General features: G+C 55.1%; 1 protein-coding gene across 1 annotated transcript; it reads right to left on the minus strand.

The window, feature by feature from the left end:
• Positions 1-31: 31 nt before the first annotated feature.
• On the minus strand, positions 32-23,732 carry TUB (TUB bipartite transcription factor). Its single transcript, XM_049640068.1, has 12 exons — positions 23,695-23,732; positions 14,141-14,192; positions 13,503-13,665; positions 11,403-11,546; positions 9,877-10,044; positions 8,738-8,859; positions 8,076-8,273; positions 7,680-7,792; positions 6,690-6,807; positions 5,060-5,158; positions 4,656-4,827; positions 32-4,215 (listed from the first exon to the last, which is right to left on the minus strand). Exons 1-12 carry the CDS (start codon positions 23,730-23,732, stop codon positions 4,082-4,084), a joined length of 1,521 nt encoding a protein of 506 aa, XP_049496025.1. The 3' UTR covers positions 32-4,081.
• Between the last annotated feature and the right edge of the window lie 1,318 nt (positions 23,733-25,050).

Raw genomic sequence — 25,050 nt, forward strand, 5'->3', positions numbered from 1 at the left:
CCAAAGAGTTTATTCAAAAAGTCACTTAATAAAAGCACAGTTTTGCAAGTTTGTCTAAAACTCCAGATAATTTTGAACAAAAATGTCTGACCACTCCAGAATAGGAAAAGACAATCTTGTGCAAACAGACATACACATTCTAGGCATTATGAAAACTGGCTAAATGTATATTCCCAGCAAGAGAAGTGCCACCCATCCTGACCAAGTCCTCTTTGTAACTCTGGCCTTCATAAGGCCAGAGTTGGGCTTCCCTTTCTAAGCCCCTCAGAATTACTCTCTCAGAAACTCTGGATCTTGGCCTTATCTGTAGCTCTGCCTGGACCTTGATGGGGGGAAAAGGAGAGGGACAGGAAAACAGAAGAGAAGAAAGGGGTGTGACATGTTTCTTAGGAAAGAAAAAAGGCACAGTGATGAGCCAGAAAAGGTAGTGATGAAAGCAGGGATCAACTTTAATTCACCCTCTTACTGAAGGCTTGGACAGTCCAACCTCCTCAGCTGTAGACGAGAAAACCACCTAGAAAAACGTGCTTTGCTCAGAATCACCTAGCTACTAAGTGCAATAGTGCTCTAAGACCAACTTGCCTCTCAACTTGGTCAGAAAATTAAACCTATCCCCAGTACTTCTGGGGTATTGCCTCTCCCTCCCCCTAATCCTGAGATGACAGAATTGCAAACTGGAGGTACAGGTAACCAGTAAACTCAAAACAAGAGCCCATCCCTTGGCCTGTTCCTGGGGGCTGCTATAGTTCATTGCTGGGCACAAGATCGCAGACTCCTTAAGCTATCTGGAAAAGTGTGCTCTGAGGGCCACCTGGTATCCTGAGGTCACAGGTATAGCTTAGCAAAGAATTCTAGAAAGGGAAGGCCAGTAAGGGAAAAGCAGGGACTCCAGATAAGAAATGTCATTTGTGCTTGCATAACGGAGCCATGGTCATGGCTCACTGCAGACCCCACTGTGAGGAAAGCATGTACTTACTAGGTTTGAAGTCCTCACTGCTGCTTATTAAATTTAGAACTGCCTCTAAATGTAAACTGGCAGAGCATTTATCTCTAAGTATTTCCAGACCCAAGACAAGCTTCTGCTTCTAAATTTTGCTGCCCTTTTTTGTCACTGAAGGATGCAGGCTCCGAAGGTCCTCTTCTAGCTCGTGATTATTACACTTGCTGGCTTCCAGTGCCTGTCCTCAGCATGAGTCTGGACCTTACCTGCTCCTCCTAAACTAGTGTCGTGATTTTTAAGGCACATTCACTAGAGTATGTTCAGATTCATCCAAAAGCATGCATGTAACACACCAATTTCTTCAGGTAATGCAAAATGAAACTGAAACTAAAATTTCTTGGATGGTATCCTCCCAGTCAGAACCCCTGGGAGAAGGAGCTGCTACTTTCCCAGGTCTACTTTCTGATCAAAGAGCATGAAATGAAAAAAAAAATCCACAGGTGATAACATCCTTATTCCTTTCCTACTCATCCTTAGAAATATGATCGAAGTAAGAAACCTCAGTTGGTGATTTGCAGATTGCCCTTTTCCCCAGTTACACACAGAGACACAGACACACACAGACAGACACAGAGCACCTTGGAGCCAGAAGGAAAGAAAAGCTAGATTTGGAGAAGAGGGGGGAAGTGAACATCACTGCTCTGTAGAAGAGCTGTTTGGGGGAAGAGGGAGTAGAGTTTTGGGGTGTGGCCCCAGGAGCAGTACAGAGGAGCTGCCGAAGGTCCCAACTGCCCACCACCCTCAGGGCTTGCTCATTTCATCATCCAGTCCCCTGCCCATCAAGGACCAGGTACGTAGAGGGTATGAAGGGCAAGAGCTGTTCCTGTGGGAGATGCTGAGCCCAGATGGTTTCCAGGGGCCCTGGCAGCTTTTTGAGTCTTTGGGCCCATGGAGAGGTGAGTGGACAGGGAAACCCAGCATCACCAGGAATGGGGCCTTAAGAAAAGACCTTGTGAGGCTGGAGCTCAAGCACCCATCACCCACTGCTCACCACAGCTTTTTTCCCCAGGCCACACCAAGTTCCCAACCCCACCCGACTATCCAACCACCCTGCTCTCCTGCACATTTGCCACTGGGCTTCTACCTTTTCCACATGGCCACCTGGATTCCCCCCTCCCTAGGATCTAAAACAACTCATTCTACTTTAAAATCAGAGACACCACTTGACCCAGACTTGGGAGATCTAGTTTTCATCATCCCAACTGTCAGCAGGTCTCTTCCCAAAGTGAGGAGAAGAGCCAAACTAGAACTATGGAAAGGAGGAGGGCCCCACAGTACCTCATCAAGAAGTGGATCAGCCCTGGTAAACAAAAGTCTCGTGCCCTCAAGAGTGGTCCAGAAACTAGACCAGTGGAAGGGCCTCGCACATATTCACACTAGAATAGGTGTCCCTTGCTATGAGCACTCAATGTAGGAAATCCTAGATTAGAAGGAAATAGGAACTCAGTACCTTACACTTAGGTCAGAACAACTCCCCCTCACTACAGAACCTCACTAGAGTAGTTAGGACTTATTAAAAAAAAAAAAATTTCTACACCACCTTTCCAAGCAGACCTACTCTGAAGGGAGAAGCTATTCCTGCTTGCTTCCCATTGACTTCTGACCTCCATCTGGGCAAGTAGCCTGGGGGGGGGGGGGTAAATGACAAAACAGGTAAGGGCTTGGCTTAGCATTTCCAAGTCTTCAGAGTAGATGGTGCCATCCCATCTACTAGATGGAGGGGGGAGATCAGGCCCAGCCCTGGAACACTCACGCCCCACCCATCACACCCGAATAGAGAAAGGGGCAGCAGCCTTGCTAAGGCCTGCCCCCTGAGCCAAACACAAGCCAGTCTCAATCAGAGTGATACCCACAAAGCCAGCTTTCAGTCTCTGTAACCAGACAAAAGGGTGAGGGTATGCAGACTGGGTCCCAGGAAGGCCAGAGAACCAGTTTCTTGGGGGATGGTAGGAACAAATCAAGGGAGCTGAACTTTGCCACTAACCAGCCAGGTGACCCAGTGCAAGTCCCATTCCTGTTATGATTCACCTAAAGTACTACTAGTTCATCTCTAAAGGCCCTGCCATCTCTGAGCTCTTGTATACTCCCTGCTTTCTTCACCCTGCCCCACTCCCACCCAGGAAGAACCACACCTAGACCATAGGAGGAGCTGAAGCACGGCTAAGAGCACCAAGCTGGAATTTCTTCCTGGAGCATGCCAGGGTTCAGGAGTAGTGCTCTGCCCACTAGAGTCCCAGGCCCGCCTACCTGTGTGCACTCAGGCTGACAATCTGGTCCCCGTCCACATTTACTGGGGATTGTGCAGGAACTGCTCAGTAGAAAGCTCCTCCGGCAGTTGACAGGACTCTCGAGATAGCCCTGGTCCAGGGAGCCTTTCCGTGTACCTCTTGCACATGGACCTGTGTCCTACAGGCCCCATCCTCTAAGACATCTGGCCTGGAGCCCAGCCTCCTACTGCCTGTCTCTGTGCACATGGAGAAAACCTCCCACAGCCAGGCCCCTACAGTCCTGACAAGGTCCTGCCACTCACCTTTCCCAAACCCCTATAACTCCTCCCAGCCTGGCTGAGGCCTTCTGAAGCCAGAAGCCTTTCTGTAGTTAGCAAAGGACTTGGTAGCCGATCCTTGCCCTTCTGTGTAAAGTCGATGTACCCAACACACACATACAAACACTGTGCCCTTCACTATGGGGGACCCGTTGTCCCCTGACTCCTAGGCTGAGGGGATGGCTGGGCCACAGGAGCCCTGCATTGTGCTTCCTCTCCCTGTCTTCCTACCTTCAGGCTGAAGAGGCCACCCAGCTTGGCAAACATGATTGCAGCAGGATACTAACCCAAGAGTTGGGGGTGTGTGTGTGGCCCTTGGGGCGCAGGAAGAATTCATTCTGGTCCATTCACACACATCTCCCCCATCTAGTCCTCTGTCTCAGCAGTGGAGGCGGGTCTGAGCTGGCTGGGCCAGGGAGCCACCGAGAACAGAAGGTTCATCTGGCAGGAGGCCTATGTACAGAGGGTAGGCAGGGCTGTCTCTGCAGGCAGCTCCACTCCAGGCTGGGCAACCCCAACGGGCACAAGCAGGCCCTCTACTCGCAGGCCAGCTTGCTGTCGAAGCTGGACAGGGCGATGGCGAAGGCCTGCAGCGCACACAGTGGGTAGTTGTAATCCATGGTGAACACATCCTCTGCTACACGGCCAAACTGCATCACAATGTAGTCCGCTGGAGGCAGGCACAAGTGTGCACAGAGAGCGAGGACAGAGCAGGGATAGTAGAGATGAGGAAGCGGGAAGAGAAGGAAGCCGAGATGCCAAGGGAAATCCCAAAGGAGGTAAAACACAGACCAATGGGGGAGAAGTGGTGGGAAAGAGGGAGCAGATGACACAAAAAGACAGACATAAAAAACCAGAAGACAGAAGAGAAAAAGTCCATTCAGAGGGTGTTTCCACACCTGAGACTGCTGACTAGGGTTAGGGCTCCAAAGAAGGTTCTTCCAAGGGCCTCCCCGTCATTCTGGTTAGAGAGCTCTTGACATCTGACCTAAGCCGTATGACCCACGTCCTTAAGCTCTGGCCTGTAAAGGCTGGGCTGGGTGAGTGAATCCTGAGCTACAGGCCATGGCTACCACGTGGATGATAATGAGTAAGGGCAGAAACACTCACGGTCATTGCCATGGATGATCTGGAAGTTCTTCACAGAGGCCTGTGTGACGCGCCCGTGGAAGTTGAGTACGTAGGACTGTGTGTCGTCATTCCAGACAGGCGTCTTGTTTTGCAGCTCAATGATACTCTCCGTGTTCTTATTCTGCCAGCGTGCTAGCAGCGTCTCGTGCTCCTGGGAAGGCAGCCTCTCCTGAGCCAGGCCCAGCCCTGTGCCACCGCACCACAACCACCCTGAAGAGGGATGTGCCCTGGGGGTGGGGTTCTTAGATTTCCCTAGACCTCCACCTTGACCTCCAGGGCTTCTTACACTGTGTCTCCTCCACAGACACAAGCCAGCTACAGTTCTGTCCACAGAAGTGCATGCAGAGGCTGGGATGATGGGGAAGGGGTGGGCAGAGACTCACGTTTCGGGGCCGGATGGAGACTCTCTCATGAACCATGTTCATGCCTGGGACAATCACACTCATCTTCCGTGGCCCCTTGAAACCTAAGACGTTTGTCTCCTGGGAAACAAACACAGAGCGAGAACTCAACACTGGAGAGGACTCTACTTACCTCACGGAGAGATGGCAGGGGCGTGGGGAGAGGGAATAAAGATGATGAGCTCGTTTCCAGCCTCTCCACTTGAATGTCTAACAGGCATCTCTAAACTTGACACATGCAGAACCAAGCTCCCCAATCTCCACTCTGCCTAAACCAGCAACACCTACAGTCTCTCAATTCTTCCATTTGTTCATTCTTGACTCCTCTCTCTCACTCACAACCCACTTCTAATCCATCAGCAAATGCTGTCAACTCGACCTTCAAATTATATCCAGAACTCAACCACTTGCTACCAGCATCACATCTCACCAAGATGACAGTAATAACCTTTATCTGGATTCCTTGTTTCCAACCTTCCCTGCCCCCCATCTTTTCACACAGCAGCAAGCAGTCAAGTCCCATGCTTTGCCTCCACTGTTCATTCACATTAAAAGCTGAAGGCCTTACCCTGACCACAAGGCCTCACATGGTATGGCCCCATCACTTTCCTCTCCACACCATTTGCTCTCCTCTGCACTCACTCTGCCCTCCTTGCTATTCCCCATACATGCTAGTCACTCAGGACATTAGCACTGGCTGTGTTCTCCCCTACACCTACATGGCTGGCTCCAACTTCCTTCCGGGCTTTACCCAAGTGCTACCTCAGGGAGACCCTCCCTACCATCCTTCCTAAAAGCTTACACACACCTAATATTTCATATCCCTCTTCCCTGCTTTGCTGTTTCCTCTTCACATTCATCAGGAACATTATTTATTTTGTTTATATATTTTATAGCTTGTCTCCCCTACCAGAGGTTTAAGGTATAAATTTACATCTCTCTTCTTCACTATTGTATCTTCAGTGCCTCAAACAGTACCTGCAACACAGCTGGGGCTCAGAAAGCATTTGGAGTTTTGGGCTGCCTCCCCAAAGGTGACCAGCAGGTGGCAGCACAGGACCATACAAAACAGCTACAGAGCTCCCAGACTGGCCGCCTTAGAAGTATCCATGCCCAGGTGAAGGGGGTACCAATCCCCCATTTTAAAATGGAGACAAATCCCCTGTATTTGTATTCCAGTTTGGTCATTTAGAATCTATAGGACACTGACAAGTGACCCAACCTCCGAGCTTCAGTTTCATCTATATGATAAAAAATAGAAGACTGAGCTCTTAGGTTGTACATTCAGTGAGATGATTATGCCAAGGGCCTTGTAGTCCATGAGGGCCTACATACCAAAGGGAAGACATAAGGGATGACCCAGACCTCCTGTCTCCTTTCCCGGAGGCTCCCAGGCTGGGCTATATAGAGCTCACCTGGTTCCCAAGGCTCCCCGGCCAGATGGCCATCTGTGGTCTGAGCTCTGAAGACAGGCAGGGGCCACTCCAACAGAGAGCAGCCCAACTCTACAGTTTTGTCTACTCACAAAGCAAGATGGGAAAGCCCACAGGTTGGGCAAGTTCTCAGTGTCATGTCTAACTTGGAGACTAGAGGCCAGGAATGCAGGACTCACATAGCACACGGCTGCCAACTCCTGGCGCAAGGCTCCACTTTCCAAAGTAGAGGATGATGCCTTCTGAGGGTTGACTCCATTGTCATAAACGGTGAACTTGGTGCCCATGAGGTTAGACCTGAAGGACAGGCAATCGATAAAGGATCATGCACCTTCTGCCCTATGGCAGGGAAAAGCTCAGTCTGTCCCATGAGGAGCCTGCAGGACATACTGGATTGAGCCAGGAACAGACCTGGGTGGGGGGGACCCTGCTCACTGAATCCCCAAGTTGGATCATGGGCACAAGGCCTGGATTTGCTCTGAAGAGAATCAAAGGGCATCTTAGTTCAGTGAAGGAAATTCCAGGAGGTAAATCTGGGATCCACAAGTTTCTCTCAAGGAACAGGAGTGCTCCTCTCATGGGAGGTGAACAAGCACAACGGCATGTGGCAAGACTGTAAAGGGGACTCAACATCCTGTAGAGAGTGGATATCACAGATGAACTCCTCTGTCCCATCCAGCCCATGGTGTTGGTCCAGCCCCATCTCCAGCATTACCTCCTCGTCTCTAAGCTTGACTTCTGTTTCCCCGATCTGGCACTCTGCTCCTCAGCAAACATTCCCCAAGACCTAGCTCAGAGCCCTTCTCCGATCCCAAGGTTGCATTCTCTTCCCTCAAGGGCTCTAGCACAGACCATGGGGCCACAGCAGCTCTTCCATGGTGGCCTACATCTTCAATGACTTCCTGAGGTTTTGATCCACCACTCTTGGCAGGCCTGTGCCCCACTCGCCTGGGAGCAGCTTAGGGTAGGGTGCGCAAGGTCCATCCCCAAGTCTGGCTCTAGACTGGCACAGACCTGGGCCTGTGGTTGAATCTGATGGACAGACGGAATTCCATGAGCGGATCTGACCCCTAACCTAGAGCTCCTTCAGGGACAAGACATGGCCTGTCCAGGGTCTGGCCCTGCCCCTCCCTCCTACCCCTGCCTGCTTCCCAGGGGAGCGCTAGTACCGCAGTTTCCCGATGTAGCTGTCCCCTCCTCGAGACAAGTCTGTTGGGTCCACAGAGATGAGGTAATTGGAAGTTTTACTCTTCTTTCTCTTCCTTCCCGCCAAGAGGAACACCTTGGGGAATGGAGCAAAGTCACGTTCCAGGCCCAGCCTCTGGTCACAATTACGGGTGCCCCTCACACACACGACTCTCCCTTGCGTCAGCTCCTGAACATATGTGTGTGCACGCACACATGTGCACCAGCAGACACAAAGGTACGCACCGACCAGGTATGGAGGCTTCTGTCCCTTTGGGGGAACTGAAAGGTCAGTGTTGGATCTGAGGCTTCCGGTCACATCCCAGCCCCGGGACCTCAGGCCATCCCCCAGCAGAACTGCAGGTGCAGGCCAACCTCACCTTCTTCCCATCCTCTCGGTCCAGGTGCAGGAAGTAGGTGGGGTACATCCCCCGGTCCATCCCCTTCTTGTCCCGCGTGATGCGGCACTTGATGGTGATACCTTGGGGGGCCGGCCTCAGTGCAAACTCCTCAAGATCCTGGACCTCAACATCCGCCGAGGGTTCTGGGGCTGTTGGGCTGGGGGCCGAGGCTGCCTCCTACCGGAGAGAGAGTAGGAGCCTGATGCCCCAGAGATCCAGAGCAGCTGCAGTTGGCAGTCTGGGATCCAAAGCTGCCCTCTGAGGTGGTGGTGGTGGGAATTGGGGCAAGGTCCTTGGGACATGGGCCTGGCCATGCTGGCCCTAGGGTCAGCAGCTAGCACCTCAGCCCTTCTCCCACCTCAGCTGTCCCTGAGGGTGGAGACGGAGGATGTGGGAAGGTTCTCAGGGCCATCCTGTCCAACTCGAGCCCCCCCCCCTCCGCCCCCTGTTCCTGGCCTGACTGGGGAGGAGGCAGGATAGGAGGACAGAAGAGCCCCGGCCCAGAGAAGCTCCTGGTGGGCACCTAGGCCTAGTCCCAGGAGGGCCAACTATCATTTCTTCACACCCATTCCCCTGCAGCTCGGATGATCACCCTCCGAAGACTGCCGTCCACACCCCTGCTGGGCAGGAGAATGCCTCACCCTGACAGACTTCCTGCTGGTAGCAGAGCTGGGGCGGGTGTTGCTGTTTAGCTGGGAAGAACTGGAGCTATTCTCGTCCTCATCCTCCTCTTCCTCTTCAAAGCTCATGCTGCTAGAGACACCTGGGCCAGGCAGGGGAGCAGGCAGGGCCAAGGGGTCACATATACACCCCTGGACAAACACCTGTTCAGAAGCACTGAGCCACCCGTACACATACAGCCATACGTACACACGTGGGTACACACACACACCCAAATATACGCAAGGACACATTCTCTCAAGTGCATGCGTGAGCTGGGGATGCTCACAGTGTGTGACCCCGCCCCAGCTTTAGCTCAGTCCCCCCATGAGTTTCCCCCAAACCCCCAGTCACAGTGCCCAACTCCTGGGTAGTGAGACCTGAGCAGAGCTGACCCTGTGCAGGAGGCCTTCATGACCACCAGAGGTCTCAGCTGGCACAGGCAATGGCATCTGCTTGGGGGAGGCCCAGTTCCTCACCCAGCCTGATGTGCAGGGGCTGCCGACTCCCCTCCCAGCCTGTCTGCGGCCTTCTGTCTACGCATTGCTCCCCACCTGGAATGCTGTCCCCAGCCTCACGCTGCCTCAGTGGCCCTTTCTCCAGGAAGCCGGCCCTGATCTGACTTGTTGGAGCATGTGGCACTGCCAGGCTTCCCTCTACCACCGTGTGCCAGGGACTCCCTCAGGCAGGGCTCACGGAGGTGCAACTCTGGGCAGCAGGTTTCCCGGGAGGATGTGCCCTGCCTCTTGGCATTCTGGCTCTGCTCCCCGAGCTGAGCAGGTACAGGGGAAACAATGTGCAAAAGGAGCTTTTTCAAAGGAACCAAAGGGAAAGGAAATCTGTCTCCAAACCCGGACCTCCCTGGGGACAGGAGATGGAAGTAGGGAGAGAGGGCTGGGCTGTGGACAGGTTGCTCACTCCAGTTCACATCTATTTCCCTTAACTTGGCCTTATTAGGGGCCCCTACACCCAAGTTTCTCATTGGTGTCCAACTGCGCCCCCCTACCAGGGCCTAGGAGGGACCGCAACAGACACAGGAGGACCATGCTCCTCCAGAAAGGTACATCTGTGAACCTGGGACTGAGCTTCGGGGGTGTCACTGAAACCCCACAGGGCTCACCCTTCCTCTGCATCGTGGCACGGAGGTCCTGCCCGCTGGGCTGTGCGCCCCCACCAGCTGCCGTCTCCCCTGCGTCCTGGGCGTGGTCTGACTGGCCCACAGTCAGGATCTGCACCGGGCCTCGGGCCTCACACTTGTCTTCTGCCAGTGCTGCTGGCCCGCTGGTGCCTGCAGGCCACGGACACTCCTGAGTTCCGTGGGGATTCGGGGGGAGGGAGAGTCTGGATTCTCAGACATCCTTAAAGTGGGTGAGGGATGAGTGGGGAGACTCTGCAAAACTTTATTTGCAAAACTGATCTTTAAAAAAAAACTAATGATTGCTGCCAGCCTCTTAATGATCGGTAAGCTACGAAGGGACATGGACTTCGTTTCTTCTGCTGTTCCCCCAAGTTAGCTGCCGAGGGTTGGTTTGAAATGCTTCACATCCCTATGGAAAAGCAGCCATCTACAAAACCAACTGCACAGTGAAAAGGACAAGATGGAGAACAAAGATCGATCGCGACCAGACCCAAGGCCACCACTCGTTCACAGACGTGACCAGCTCCTGGTTACCAGTGCTGATCTCTCTCTCTCTCTCTCTCTCTCTCTCTCTCCAACACACACACACCCGTGCTGCTCGCTCGCTCATGCGCGCGCGCTCGCGCTCTCTCTCTCTCTCTCTCTCTCTCTCACACACACACACACACACACAGTAACTCATAGACATCATTTGAAACATATGGGGCCTCCTGAAAAAGGTGGGGTTTGGCATACACTCGCTTTCCTACATGGAAGATCTCCCGTCCCACATCACCCAGCCCCAGGTGCCCAAGTAACAGAAGGCCTGGCCCACACAGGTGGCAGCTGCCCTGCCTGGTTGGGCTGTGCGCCAAATGCTGTCAGCTCCAGAAGCCTAGGAACCCGGACACACCACTGTCCAACCATGGCCCACAGGCCTGGCAATCACTGGCCCCTGCCCAAGGGTTGAGGACACAGAGTGTCTAGCCAGCAGAGACAGAACTCGTGGCAGGAGCCAGTATAAAACTGTCCTCGATCTCTGGGGATCTTTTCTGGAGAGAGAGGAGCACAGAGAACAGACTGGTTTGTGGGCCCGGAGGGTGGAGTCAGGACTTGAGCAGAGAGTGGAGGAAGCCCACAGGGCAACCATGAGCGCTGCACAAGGATGGGCAGGCGGCCCGGGAGGCTGTGACACCTGCTGCAGGGAGCGTCCTGGGGCAGGACACAGGCAGCTGGCCAGGCAGGCACTGGGGCCAGGTGGGGGAGGGACTTCCCAGGCCTGACCCAGCCGAGATGCACGTCACTTCTGGCAGCAGGCAGAGCTTGCCCACACCCACAGGCCAGCGCAGGAACCCCATGAGCTAGACGAAGCCTGTGAGCCAGCTGGGTGGGGGCCTGAGTGCCATTCTGGGCCTTTGTGGAGGCCTCCCGCCCTGTCCCTTACCTCCAAGTCTGGAGGAGAAGCCTCCCCCCAACCCTTCAGTGGGAGCCAGGCCTCCTGAGGAGGGCTGTAGTGGAGGCAAGCCAACCTTTGTGCTTCCCCTTCTTCTCCTTCCTAGAGGCCCCGCCCTGGCCTCCTGCTGCTGCGGCTGCCTTGGTTCTCTTGGCTGAGGCTGGTGCTGTTGGGCGGGCAGCTCCCAGCTGTGCACTGGTAACTGGGTCAGCCTCTTGAACTGCTCAGGAGAGAGCCAGAGAGAGAGCAATGGGTGAGATCTAGGTGAGAGCAGAGGTCCAAGTGGAACTCACTTCTCAGCACAACATTTCCCAGGGCTGCACCACCACCTGAGCCCCACCGGGGCCTCTGAACCACCCATCTTGACAAGGCACAGGGGCCCAGGGCAGGCTGGGCCGGAAGGAGGTGGCACCCCCACTCCAGTGTGATAAAGTCACAGCAAGCTGGCCCACACCATGATCCATCAAGAAGCACTGCAGTCAGTCTCTGGGCCAGCAAACATTCTGAGCCTGGGCAGGGGGAGGGAGAAGATCCGGGAGAATGTGGGTCACTGAAAATGGTGAAGACAGAAAAGGCTGCATCTCCTAGAAGAGCCCAGAACTAGCAGGACAAGCACGGCGGGGAGCCTGCGCTGGCCCTCACAGGACAAGTCCACAGGAGCCTGGATGCTGGAGCACCCCAAGGCAGAAGAATAAGTATGGGACATGAAGAGTTGCACACACTGACAGGCCTCACAAGGATCACAGCTGGATGGCCTCCACAGTCTCCACACATCAGGACCCCAACCTGCTCAAAGTCCCTGAATGACTTCTCAATGCTCAGAACATGAAAATGACCAACATTCTCTTGTGAGTCTGACCCCTCCAGCTCCCCTCCACTTGGCCTTGGCCTTAATCTCACACTCCTCACTTCTCAGGAGACCCAAGTCCCAGCCACACCAGGCTCTTTCAGTGCCTTGTGCACCCGGTCCTCCCTCTTGCCACAGAAGCCTTGCTCCAGCTGCCTGAACTGCCCTCACTATTGAGTGTCCCCTAACCCCAACTGAACTCCCACTCAACCTGTGCCCTCCTCAGGGATGCTTTCCCTGACCCCAGTCTGGGAGTAGGCTCTCTGCCATTCACTCCCAGAGCCTGGTTTCTTTCTGCAAAATACACCTGTGACTATCTGTTTAACTCTCTCTGCCCTCCGAGACCTTAAGGTTCATGCGTGAACAGAGACCACACCTGTTTTGTGCTTACCCAGGACCCTCAGCCTCTAATCCAGAGCTTAACATAAACCAAGCCCTCAAAATATATTTAAGAAACAAATATTTAACATGAACGAGCATGGCCAATAAATCAAAAACCACTTGCTGGGATAAACACTTCTGATTTACGTCAAACTCCCCAATCATCCTCTGGAAACGATCCCATTGTACTTAACACCAAGAGCCAGCAGAGGGCAGGGCGGGAGACAGCTAGGGCCGCAGGTGGGGGTGGCAGGTACTCTAGGACATCCCCAGCCCAGGCCAGCCAGTCACCTGTATGGCTGCCTCCTGGGGCCCTGCCCGCTGCTCAGAGCTGGGCAAACACTGGCCCTCCTGGGCAGCAGGAGGCACGCAGCCTAGTCTCGAGTCTCAGCAGGGAACAGCACTCAGCAGACTGGACTACTGTGGAACACACCATGGCCACTTTAATGTTTCAAAGCCCCGAGAAACAAAATTATCCTCGCTTTGCAATGGGAGAAAACAGACCCAGAGAGGGGAAATGACTTGTTCACAGTCACAAGTGAGCAGGTGACCTATGGTGGTGCGACCAGAAGCTGTGTCTTGTCACATGGGAGGCACACTCCCTCCGGAAGGGCTGCCGTCCTTCTGCGGGCCTGGCCCTGCCCCGGGCACACAATCTGTACTCAAGAAAACAGCTGCTCAAACAGCTGCATGGCAGTGACTTACGAGACTCCCAAAGCCTCAAGATGCCTGAGCACATGCAGGGGCCCCAGGCTCCAGGCCCCAGCCTCCCTCGGCCCGCCTCCCTCCACCTGAGCTGGGAGCCGCAACCAGCCTGAGCACACCCTGATGGGGTGAGCCCCTCGCCTGCGCAGGCAGGCAGAAAGTCCCTGAGGGGCTCCCCAAAGCAAAGCCAGGGTATGAAGCCACAGCACGGGGGCCTGCGCAGGCTGACCCAAGGGCAGATACCTTGGTAGCTGGTGCTGCCACTGCTGCTGAGGTAGGACTCCACCAGGGGGGCCTGCTCCTCCGACTGCCGGGCCCGCCGGCTCCGGGGCCGCCCATCCGCGTTGGCCTGCACCATCAGGGGTTCCTGACGCTTCTTCTTCTGCTTCTGCTCCAGCAGGGCCCGCTACAGAGGCACCGGACAGGCAGGGATGTTGGTGGGCCCTGAGAGAGCAGCCTATCACTTCCGCCCAGAGGGCAGGCTCCCAACTGGGATCAAAGAGAAGGCCCTGCTCACTCAGCTCAGTTCTAGAGGTTGCGATGGGATCCACAGCCCACTCCGGACCAAGGTACCTTGAGACTCAGGGTCCAGGAAAAGGAGGCAAAAGTGAGCCCGGGGAGTTGCGCTGGCAGGACCCCAGCACAGATGTCCAGGGTTCCACCTGCAGTGGTCCAGCTGCCTATCCCACAGAAGCCCTGGGTTCTGGGGCAATGCTAATGCTGAGCTGGCAGAGAGGGCTTGCCTGTCTTCTGTGAGAGCCTCCTCCTCCCCAGACAGAGCCACCCCAGGAAGGGAGACAGTCCTCCCTCCCCACCCTTGGAGACTCAGGCCAAGACGGCAAATGTTGACCATGCCTCCACCTGGCCCCAGCCCCACTCACCTGCCGGTCAAGCTTCTGCTGCCTCAGGTTGCTGCCCTCATCATCTAAGACACTGCAGAGGGAGAGAGCGGCACTCAGGGCCTGCCTACCACGTGCCAGGATGGAGCCCAGAGCCCACCCCCAGCACATCTGCGTTCTTTAAACCCCTCCTGTCATGACTCCTGGGTACATAGGAGAGGGAGGAAGGGTGGAGCCACCCTCTGGAAATTGGCTCCAGACAAAAAGGTGTGAGCCATATTTTAGCCACTTTAGAGCTTTCTCCTGCTGGGATCCCTGCTGATTTAAGGAATTCCTAGTCAGCCTGGCCCCAGTAAGTACAGGAGGAGACTTTCCCTTTGCAGCCATGAGCAGGAACATGCCTGAGATCCAGGAAACCTGTCCCAAGGCACCAGGCAGAAGCCGGGCCCAAGGCTGGGCTTCAGAGTCAGGCGCCCGTCCGTTCCAGGTGCCTCTCGGATCTCACCAGCTCTTCCCCTCTCTTTCCATCCTTTCTGGAGGAGGCTGGATCCTCTGGGACAGACACCTTCCCCTTCTGTTCAAACTCCTGGCTCTCCGGGTGGCAGAATGGAGGTGCTAACACTGCCCACTCCCCTTCCCCACTTAAAGAGGGTTGAGGGTCCCCTCATTTGGGAGAGTGAAGCTAAAACACCAACCAGTCCCTTAGGGCAGGGCTGGGTGGGCATGTCTGCAAACAGACACAGCATGTCAGCGCATAGCCCAGCAACCAGCCAATATGGCGCCAATATGGCACAGGGGGCACCAGGGCATCAAATCCTTGAGTCCCTAAGGTCTTAGAACAGGTAGCATCACCTCACATACACCAGACCTGCCTCCCAGGAAGGTAAGCATAATCAGCGAGCTCCAACCACTTAGCCTTCCTTCTCGTCCAAGACACATACATGAGACCCAAGCCCAAATTCTATAAAAGCCAAGGTTAAGGGGTAAGATTGGAGCCTGAAGATCTGAGCCCTGGGAATCCCCAGGCTGCCCTGGCCCAGTTATGCTGGAGCCTGCCCCTGAACCAGACCTGTGTGGGCACCTGCACAGGCTTGCCTGAGTGCATCAGGTCTGTGTGTGAAGCTCTAAGTGATAGTATCTCACACATGTGAACACACTGGGATGTGTGCAAATATAGGAGTACATCTACGTGGATAAGCACATACCTGGATATCAATGCATGTAAACACCTGCGTAAGAAGTGGGTGTGCTTGTGTGCAGGTGAGAGTACAGTGTGCATGTAAGGGGGAAAGATGAGGTCAAGTCGCCCCACAGACAAGGTAAAGCCATTTCCACCTCCTCCTGACAACAGCAACTCTTTCTAGCTGGACCAATCATTGACTTGAAAGGACCCTTCAGCTCAAACTACCTGTGCATCCATGTGCTGGGGCAGCCGGCCCGGGGGGGGGGCAGGAAGTCCATGGATTACACAGCTCACTGCCCACCTCTGGCTTTACCCACACACCTCCCTGGCCACAACCTATAACGACTGCATGTTTTTAACTGGCAGCTGTCCTACCTACTTGAAGGCCTTTCCTGATACCCATGGACTGCTATACACTCAAGAGGAGCCCCAACTGTGATCTGGGGCCATGCACAGCCTTATTCACCAAAATCCTTGGCTGCCAGAGCACAAGAGAAAACACTACTAAACAGACATGCTCAAAGTCAAGGGCTCGGTCCACCCAAAATACTCTAGAGCTGCATGTGGGACTCCCTGAAGGCATTGCCAGGGCCGAGGACAGGGAAGCAGCTCCTAAAAACGCAAGCTGTCTGGGCCAGTGAGTGCCCCATCAGAGAAATCAGGCATGACGGGAGAGTGGCAGCAAGGGTCTTGAAGAAAGGATGACAGTACTAGAGTGAGCAAGATGCCTGGGGGCCCTGCCAGGTCTGAGAGGCTACATCTCTGCCACTGGTCTCTCCACCTAAGTCAGTGGTCTGACTGAATAACACCAAGGCAAAGCGTCTGCTCCCACAGACTTCAACAGGTCAGTCCACAAACACCACTGTCTACCCTGGGCTGCTGCACGAGCAATGCATATTCATTTATAACTTGCCAGATACAGATGGAGACTACAGTCTGGACTCCATGTGGCACCTGGCTGACAGAAGTGACGGGGCCTGAAATCCACCCATGCTCTGCTTGCCAAGCTCTGTGCCTGGGTGCACACGGGGCGGCCTGTAATCTGTCACATGCCAGTGGCCTGGCTACAGGCACCCGTGTCACCTCTGCCAGACTGCCGGCTCCAGCAGGCAGCAGGAGAGGCGGTCTCATGGCTTGCTGGGATGATGCGAGTCGCTCGTACTTTCACAGGGCAGGGCAGGGGGCACTCATCTGGGTCATCCTGGCACTGGGCTTGCTGAGCAGGGCAATGAAGATGCCTCCCATGGTGCTGACACTAAAATCTAGGGTCATTTAGAAAAGGGGACATTCAGGGGCACCTGGGTGGCTCAGTCAGTTGAGAGTCCGACTTTGGCTCAGGTCATGATCTCACAGTTTGTGGGTTCGAGCCCTGCATCGGGCTCTGTGCTGACAGCTCAGAGCCTGGAGCCTTTTTCAGATTCTGTGTCTCCCTCTCTCTCTGCCCCTCTCCTGTTCATGCTCTGTCTCTGTCTCAAGAATAAACATTAAAAAAAAATTTTTTTTTAAGAAAAGGGGACATCCATCTGAGAGTTAAGCTGACATTAGCAAAGCCACCTCCAGAACTGCTGGGTCACACTGGCAGCCGGATGGACAAAAGGTGGCTCCAGCCATGGTGGCCTTGCTGCCCAGTGCCTCTAATGTCCTTATCCGTGCAGGAGGGTACATTCCTACCCCAGGCTACTGTCCACTGCCACGGTCATTCTATAGTCACACCCAGGTAAGGAAGCTGCCTTCCTCTTCCTCTGGCCCCATCTCCTTTCCCTGATGGAGGAGAAAGATGAAGAGCTGCAGGCTTTAGCAACAGTGATAAGATTATAAGCAGAATGGACTTCACCACCGGAGACAGACGGATGAACAGAAAGATGGATGAACTAGGGGTAGGCTTCTGAAGAGATTCCAGAAACTCGGCCTGGAGGTGCCTAGAGAGCCATCCACCATGCCTGTTGGAGCAGCCGTGGGGGCGGGGGGCGGGTACATGCAGGCTGGGGGCGGCAGTTGGGAGAAGCAACTTGTGCCCGGTGAGTCACAACGTGCCTGGCTGAGCAAGACCCACCCAGGAGGGCCGGCAATTAATGCACCTACATGGAGTGGCTCCGACAGCAGGCAGCAGCAGGTACAGTGAACAGGCTCCTGCCACAGCACTGTTTCTAGGAAAGCCACAAAGGCACGAGGCGAACCACGGTCCCCCAGCAGGGATAGGCTTGCACTGCCTAGCCGCAATGTATCCGGGGCACACGACACCCGTCCCTGGTGGATAACGGAATCCCCGCAAACCCCAGCTGCTGAGGAGCACAATGACAACAAGGATGGCTGTCTCCAGGGAGTCAAGGAAACCCCTCTCACCTCCTCAGCAGGCCCGGGCCCCACCCCTCCAGACAGCCCTGCCTCTCAGCTCCTGCTTCAGCACCTTCCTTTCTCACCGACACTGCCTCTGATGGGCACTATTCTAGGCAGCATTAAATGATAACCACAGAGGAGACAGTAATGGCTTTTTAACAATTCGGGCTCCAATTATGGAACCACTGCCAAGCCCAGGCTGCCAGCTGCAGCCCCGCCAGGAGCCTCGGACAGGAGACAGGACACTGATGGATGGGGCCTCCAGCTGACCCTGGTGGCTCCTTCATTACAGGCTTCTCCTGCTGGGGACGAGACCAGGGAGACCCAGGAAAGCACCATAAAATTGCTATGGGCACTGGGGCCTGACTTGGCAATCCAGGACTGCTGGGGAAATTACCCCAGAGTCAATCCCTCACCTCACCCTCGCTTTTAAAACAAGAGACGTAAGTGATGCTAATGATCAGCCATGCAAATGAGGACCACGAGCCACACTGGCTCATGAGGGTCAGAGAAACCCAGGCTGCGGTGTCCATCAATCCATCCACTCTGCCCAGGACCAACAAGGTGGCCCCTTCACCTTCCAAGGAGAGCCCCTCCATACCCTCTTGCTTCCCTCCGAGATGCCCAACAGATATCTGGAGAGAAAACCGTGCTTGACAACAAATGAGAGTGGGGGCACTTCTTCTCCCATGGGATGGAAGGGCCAGACAGGAACAACACATTTAGGAAGCCGGTTCCCTGCCTCTCATCTCAGACGCCACCCTACATGCTCAGCTGACCCACCAGAGCTGACCAGAGGCCTGGGGGCCAGGCTACCCAGGGACAGGCCCATACTCCATGGCCAATTCACTCTCCCCTTTTACTCCCTCATTCCTTCCACTCAATCACAGTGGAAACTGCCCCTGTCGGACCCAGGGAATCAGGGAAATGGCCTACCAGAGGAGGAAAGACCACCCAGGGGGCCAGGCCACAACCCCTGTACCCAATGCCAGACTCCCCTACCCCCACCCTGGCACATTCAGATCTGTGCTTTCGTTGCTTAGTGGCTGCTTGGAACATCATGGAAACAGTACAGTTGGGAACAGAGGGAGCCCCAGAAGGAAGAAGAGTCCCAGCCTCCCCGGATGGACCCTCTCTGTTCCAACCGCTGATTCCCAAACTTAGCAGGTGCGTTAAAACTGCTATGGGCACGAGGGCCTGACTTGGTAATTCAGAACTGCTGGGGAAATTACCCCAGAGTCAATCCCTCACTGCACTCTCTCTTTTAAAACGAGAAACGTAGGTGATTCTAATGCTCAGCCATGCAAATGAGGACCATGAGCCACAGCTGGTGCTCTCTAAAGAACAAAAAAGAAATTGGAGAGTTGCTGGAAGTATGCAAATGCAGCCTTATGTTCAGATGGGGGAAGAAATTATAGCCTGCAGATCAACGAGTCTTATGTAGGCCCCAGGTTAAGATCACGGGACAGGCCAAGTGAGCAGCTAGAAGACCCAGTGACCACCAGGAGCAAGCCCAGGCCACTGGCAAGTCAGGGCACATGCCCCCAGACCTATCAGGGAAAACGGGAGGACAGCACAGCCAGGCTTCCACACGGACTCGAAGGGACCAGTGATGGTCACCCACGGGCACGACGAAGCCACGTGAGCGGCATGCTTCTCCAGTAAGACAGACACTCAAAGATCTTTGCAACAATAGGGCATGCCATAGTCAGAGAAGGTTTCTAGCATCCTGCTTGCCCTGGTTGGCATGTTTACTGATGACCTAAAGACAAGGCAGGCCTCTCAGCAGACTTCAAATGACGCAAAGTAGAAGTGATACTAAACTGTTCATTAAGACAGTAGGGCTTCAGGGGCACGTGGGTGGCCCAGGTCATGATCTTACGGATCCTGGGGCTCTGTGCTGACAGCTCAGGCCCTGGAACCTGCTTCGGATTATGTATCTCTCTCTCTCAAAAATAAACATTAAAAAAAAATTTTTTTTCTTTTTAAAAAGACAGTAGGACTTCAGAAGACACTGGAGAGCTAACAGAGTCTAACTAACAGAAACCTAACAGGAGAAGGTCATGTCTCACATGTGGGTCCCCGAACCTAGGTCTTCCCGACACAGGCAGAATGGGGGAGACAGGGCTTGACATCAGCCTGATGAGACTTCAGGGTTCTGTTTACAGAGGCCTCAAGGTAACTAGTCAGTGAGCCAAAGCCATTCCCCGAGAGGGGAGGCTTTGTGAGGACTCAAGGTCAGCCACGGCCCCAGGCCAGGAAGTAACAGCCTCCCTCCACTGCTGTGGGACAGGCCACACCCCGCAGGCTGCAGGTGCCTCTAGGCCTGTGCTGGAGGAGGGAAGAGACCAATCTGAGTGTACCAACAGGATGCCTGCTCCCCAAGTCCACTCTTACACCCCTGTGTTTCCTTCTCCTTCTGCCCTAAGCAACATCAGGAAGACTTCCCAGAGGGGGTTTGGGCGGGGAGTGGAGAGAGATTCTGCTCCTCGCTCCTGCTGCCACAAGCGAAGCAGCAGGCCACAGCATCCAGGGCTCCCCGAGGCTCCCCACACAGGCAGAACTGAAAGAGTCAGGTCTTGCTTGGTCAGCGGCCATTCTACTCTCCAGAAAGCGTAGTGAGGAAGTGGTGAGCAGACCCCAAAAAGAGCCAAGAGGAGGGAACACCCAGAGGCATGCTGAGGCTCACCCCAAGGAAGAACTTTCTACTGGTCATAGCCATCTGATGGCAGGCTACTGCACAGAGCATTCGCACTGAGGACTGGACAGCAAGGGCCCTTCCAGCCGAGCTTCTCATTCTCTAACCTAGGCCCACACTCTTCCAGAAGTATTCCTTTTTCTGAGAGGGGAGTACTACATCCCTCGGGTGTGCTGACAACCTGGGTGTGGAGCCAGGAAAGCCGGGAAGTCCTAAAAGCTATCTGGGGATGCCTCTTTGATTCAAAGTAGCAGGCATCTTGTCTATGCTGGCTCATGCCAGGCACACAGCCAAGAACCAGATGAGGTCCCTGCTCTCCAGGAGTTCAGGGCCTGGCTGGGGACACACCAGACAACAGCCGCACGACCATGCGGACAGAGCACTGAGGACAGGGGCTGGCCAGCACGCCCCACTCTGAATACTCCACCTGCAGCTCATCGAAGGCTGTGAAGTCAGGAATGAAGGGCATTTAATACTCAAGAACAACATAGACGGACAGAAAATGGCAGAAGTGGAAATTATTAGTAGTAATAACAGAAACATATCAAAAGGCAAAACGCTCTTCTAATTGTTCAACTTTATAAACTAAATGGCTCCCTTCTGAGTCAGAATGTGAGATTAATCCATAATCATTGTAAACTGGGCCACAATTACCCTTAAGAAGATTATCACCAACTGGCGTCGCTTAGAAGAAAATGAGCCAGGCCTAGGGAACGCAGGTGCAACCATCACAGAGGGAATAAAACCCCCACCAGGAGAGCTAATAAGAAATCGACCGGCTTCTCTCCCCCAAACCAAATAACACATTCCAGTTCTGACATGCTGTGACATCAGGGGGAAGCCTCATACCAAAGCGCATGCACACGTGCCCATCCCCCTCATCTGCAAGTAAACTGCCTTGCCAGTCTTCTGCCCCAGTTTTCTGTGATCACACAGGCATGTGGCTTTAACTGCAATCAGCAGCCCAGTTAACCCAAGGAGGCAATTTGCATCTCCTCCTCTCAGCCCAGGCCTCCCCATTCTGGAAGTCTGCACCCAAAGTCCAGTGCCGTCCCAGGATCGGTGCACGCTCAGAAAGACCCCAACAAGGCACGAGAGATTGGGGCAACTTCTGACTATAGCCTGCTCCCAGCTTGAGACCCACCCTCTTGGCCACAGAGCAAAAAGGCAGGGGTGACAGAGCAATGGGACAGCAAGCAGGCAGGGCCACAAGGGTGCCAAGCTGCTCCTCAGGGGTAGTCTGCCAGGGTGATAAGATTCTGTGCTCCAGGTGCAGTGTGCGGGCCCAAGAAGGGGATGGGCGATGGAGTGGTTGGACCTGGGCTGGAATAAGTGCCAACTCACTCCTCGAAGGATGCCAGTGCCCTGGGGATTGCTGGAGGACAATGCCACTTCCCAGAGACAACCCCACTTCTCCAGGGCCCCCTTTCCTAGGGGCAGGATTAAGTCTCCCCTATTTGAGACAGACTTTCTCTAAGACCTATGCACTTACTCTATGCATTGCTTTGGTCTTTGGCTCTTGGGAGAGGCTTCCTTGAACCACGATCTGGCCCGGCCCCCAGTCGGCCAGACCCTAACCACACCGTCGTGTCTGTAAGTGCTGTCCCTTCCCTCCCTCCGAAGTTAGTCTGTGGCCACCACCTGCCACCTGCTCCTCCATACTCGTACTCCCACAGCACTGGAGGCCACTCAGCCCACAGGCACTACCCCAGGCACCTCTGCTGGGTGGCTAGAAAAGGTTAAGGATACTCCTTGTGGCTGCACCCCCTCAGTACAGGTGTGTCAAGAAAGCCAGGATGTTCCAGAAACTACCTGTGCCCCTAGCCTGGATGCCCAGTGTAGGGTAGCAGCTCTTCTGAGTCAGCAAAGCCCCAGTTTCCTGATAGAAGTATCTCCCTGATATATGGGAGACTCTGAGGTGTGACTGCATTAGGTCTTCAGGAAATCCTAGGAGTGACTTGTGTATGTGTGCACGTGGGTATGTCGGTGGGAGGAGCACCCACAAATTCTAACTTGGGAAACCCTAAAGCCCCCAAAGGAGCTGAGATTAGAGACAACAGTTCTTAAGAGAAACCCTGAATCCCCAGGCCAGTTGACAGGTGCTCGTTTGCAGAAGGATCTGCTTTTAACAAGCCTCAGGCGGCTTCAGCTGGTTTCCATTTTGGATGCTGCCTGGACAGACTATAGAAGAGCTCGGTCAGAAGTATTTCCTATCAGTGACTGGACTCAGGTCCATCCCTCCCCAAGAGCTGGCTGCTACAAGGCGGGTCCTGAGGGTCTGTTCCTACAACCCACGGGCCTGTGCACCTAAGCAGACACTAACATAGTGGACCCTAGCAGTCCAGCACCTATTTTACACACATGCCTCTCTGGGAGGCCTAGAGACAGCCCCGTAGCCCATGGCAACCAGGAGCCAATAGGTGGCCAAGGATCTGGCGCTGCCATGACGATGAGATCTATTCCAGTGGTAAGGGAGAGAATGGAGTGCATGGGGGAAAGGCCTGCACCTGTGTGAAACCCCCCCACACTCCTTCCCCACCAGGACCTCCACACAAGTAGCAAAGCCCAGCTGTCCTTGGGACAGACCAGAGCCTGGGAACACAGGGTGGCTGTGCTTTCTGTGTTTTCATGAGTGTTCTTATGCATGTAAAGGCAGTTCTATGTATTGTGAGTTGGTGTGCGTCCAGGTATGGACCTGTTAGCAAGTGGATTTCTGAGTCTCAAAGATAGGAGTAGTATCTGTGAGTGGGTAGCAGGTGTCAGGTATTGTCCCATACAGGATGTGTATGTGCACAGATAGTAGTACACCCGTGTGAGCCCAAGAATCAGTGTGTGGGGAGACGTACAGGGTGCATGTGTATATGAGCAGCCGGTGATCTTGGTTCAGAATAACTGTCTCCAGGAATTCATGCTTTGAGTGTGTGAACCGACCAACAGGAGCATCTTTGGCTGGATGCACTCACGGAAGGTGCATGCCTGCAGCTTGTACGGGGGGGGTCTGTCCACGGCTACACTGGCATGTGACCCGGTGCGCTGGGCCTAGGAGGGGGCTTAGAGCAGTGCGCTCCTTCCCCAGGCGGCCACATGGCGCTGCCGGACCGAACAAGGGCCCACACAGGCCCAGAGCTCTGGACCCTTTCAGCAACCCCGGCGGACGGGAGATGAAGCAGGGCAGCCAGGTTCAGTCCGCCCGGGGCCCAAAGTTGGGATAGGAAGGCCCAGCGCCTCCAGCCCGCGCCCGCAGTGTTGGATGGGATGGATATGGGAGCCCTGCGCCCCGGGTCGGGGTGGAGGGCGCCCTCGCCCTCAGCGCTGGAGGGTAGTGGGCCGGGCCCGCGTCCCGGAGCCGAAGGGGAGGTGGGACGGGCTCCCGCGTACCTGTAGGGAATCCAGTCGGAATGCGGCTTGGAAGTCATGTCTCCCGGGGGCGGGGCGGCGGCTGCGGCTCTGGAAGCCGGGGCCCGCGGGGGCCGGCGCGGGGACCCTGCTCAGCTGCCGGGCCGCCCCGGGCCGCATCCTCCCGGGCCGGGGCGCTGGGCCCCTCCGAGGCCCGCGCTGCACGCCAGGGCCCCTGCCGCGGGCTCGGCGAGCGGCTGCCTGCGCGGCGCGACGGGCGAAGCGGCGGAGTGCGCGGGGCCGCGGCGGGCGGGCGGACGGGCGTGCGCGCGCGTAGAGGCGGGAGAGGCCGGCCCCCACGGCCCGGCGCTGCTAAAGGGGCTCGGTCCCGCGCCGACCGCCGGAGTGCTGCGTGGCGGCCCGCCCCCTCCCCCCTCGCCCCGCCCCGCCCCCCGGCGGAGACCCCACCCCCGGGCCGGCGCTGGCGTTACGAACGCCCCCGCCCCCGCGCCTTCCCGGGAGCCGCGGGGCTCCAGCTCCACACACGTGACCGCGCCCGCGCCCACCCGAGGCTGAGACCAAAGCCGCTGGGCGGGTCCCTAGACCTCCGAGCGTCAGTTTCTTCCTCTGTGAAGCCGAGATAATTCTAACTCCTACCTGCCTGCCTAGCATACCTATCTCCGCTAAGAGATGGGAACCGCTGCTCAGATCGGGGGTGGGAAGAGGGATGGGGGAGGGGAGGGGATCCTTCGGTGCCGGAAAGGATTGAGGTCTGGAACAGAAGAGGTCCCAGGGAACCCGCTGGTCCAAACTCTAGAGGCTGGCCTTCCCTTCTTGGCCCCTTCCACTTCCCCACCCTCCCCACCCCCTCACAGGTCCCCGGGGAACCTCTGGTTTTCTGTGAAGGAGCTGCTTCCTAGCAGCAGTAGTCTTTCCCCTCTAAGCTATAGCAGTCAAGGAGAACATAAACCGTCTATTGCATTCCCAACCCTTATGAATTTATATTATTTAAGCTACACAACAGCCTTGAGAGGCAAGTGTTTTATTTCTATTTCTGGAGAATAAAGCCTCAATAGTGCTAAGATGCCCAAGGACAGAAAGCTACAAAGCGATGGAGCTGAAATAGAACCAGGGTCTCTGTCCTCCAAAGCTCTTTCTAGGGGATACACTTAAAAGGAGGCAAAAACTTATTAACAAAGGTCATCTTAAAGTCTCTGAGTGCTGAGGAAGTCTTGGCTGTGACTCACACCAACTTTAAAGCAAGCCGTGGCATGATGAGGTGAAGGCTAGTGAATCCACAGCCGGCTGACAGAAGCAGGGAAGTGAGGACAGGTGATCTGGCAGCGGTCTGCTGAGGGGCACTTTCTTCCCACTACATGTGGGTGTCCTCATGTGCGC

The sequence above is a fragment of the Panthera uncia genome, chromosome D1 (genome assembly GCF_023721935.1).
Source record: "Panthera uncia isolate 11264 chromosome D1, Puncia_PCG_1.0, whole genome shotgun sequence".
Classification (NCBI taxonomy): Eukaryota; Metazoa; Chordata; class Mammalia; order Carnivora; family Felidae; genus Panthera; species Panthera uncia.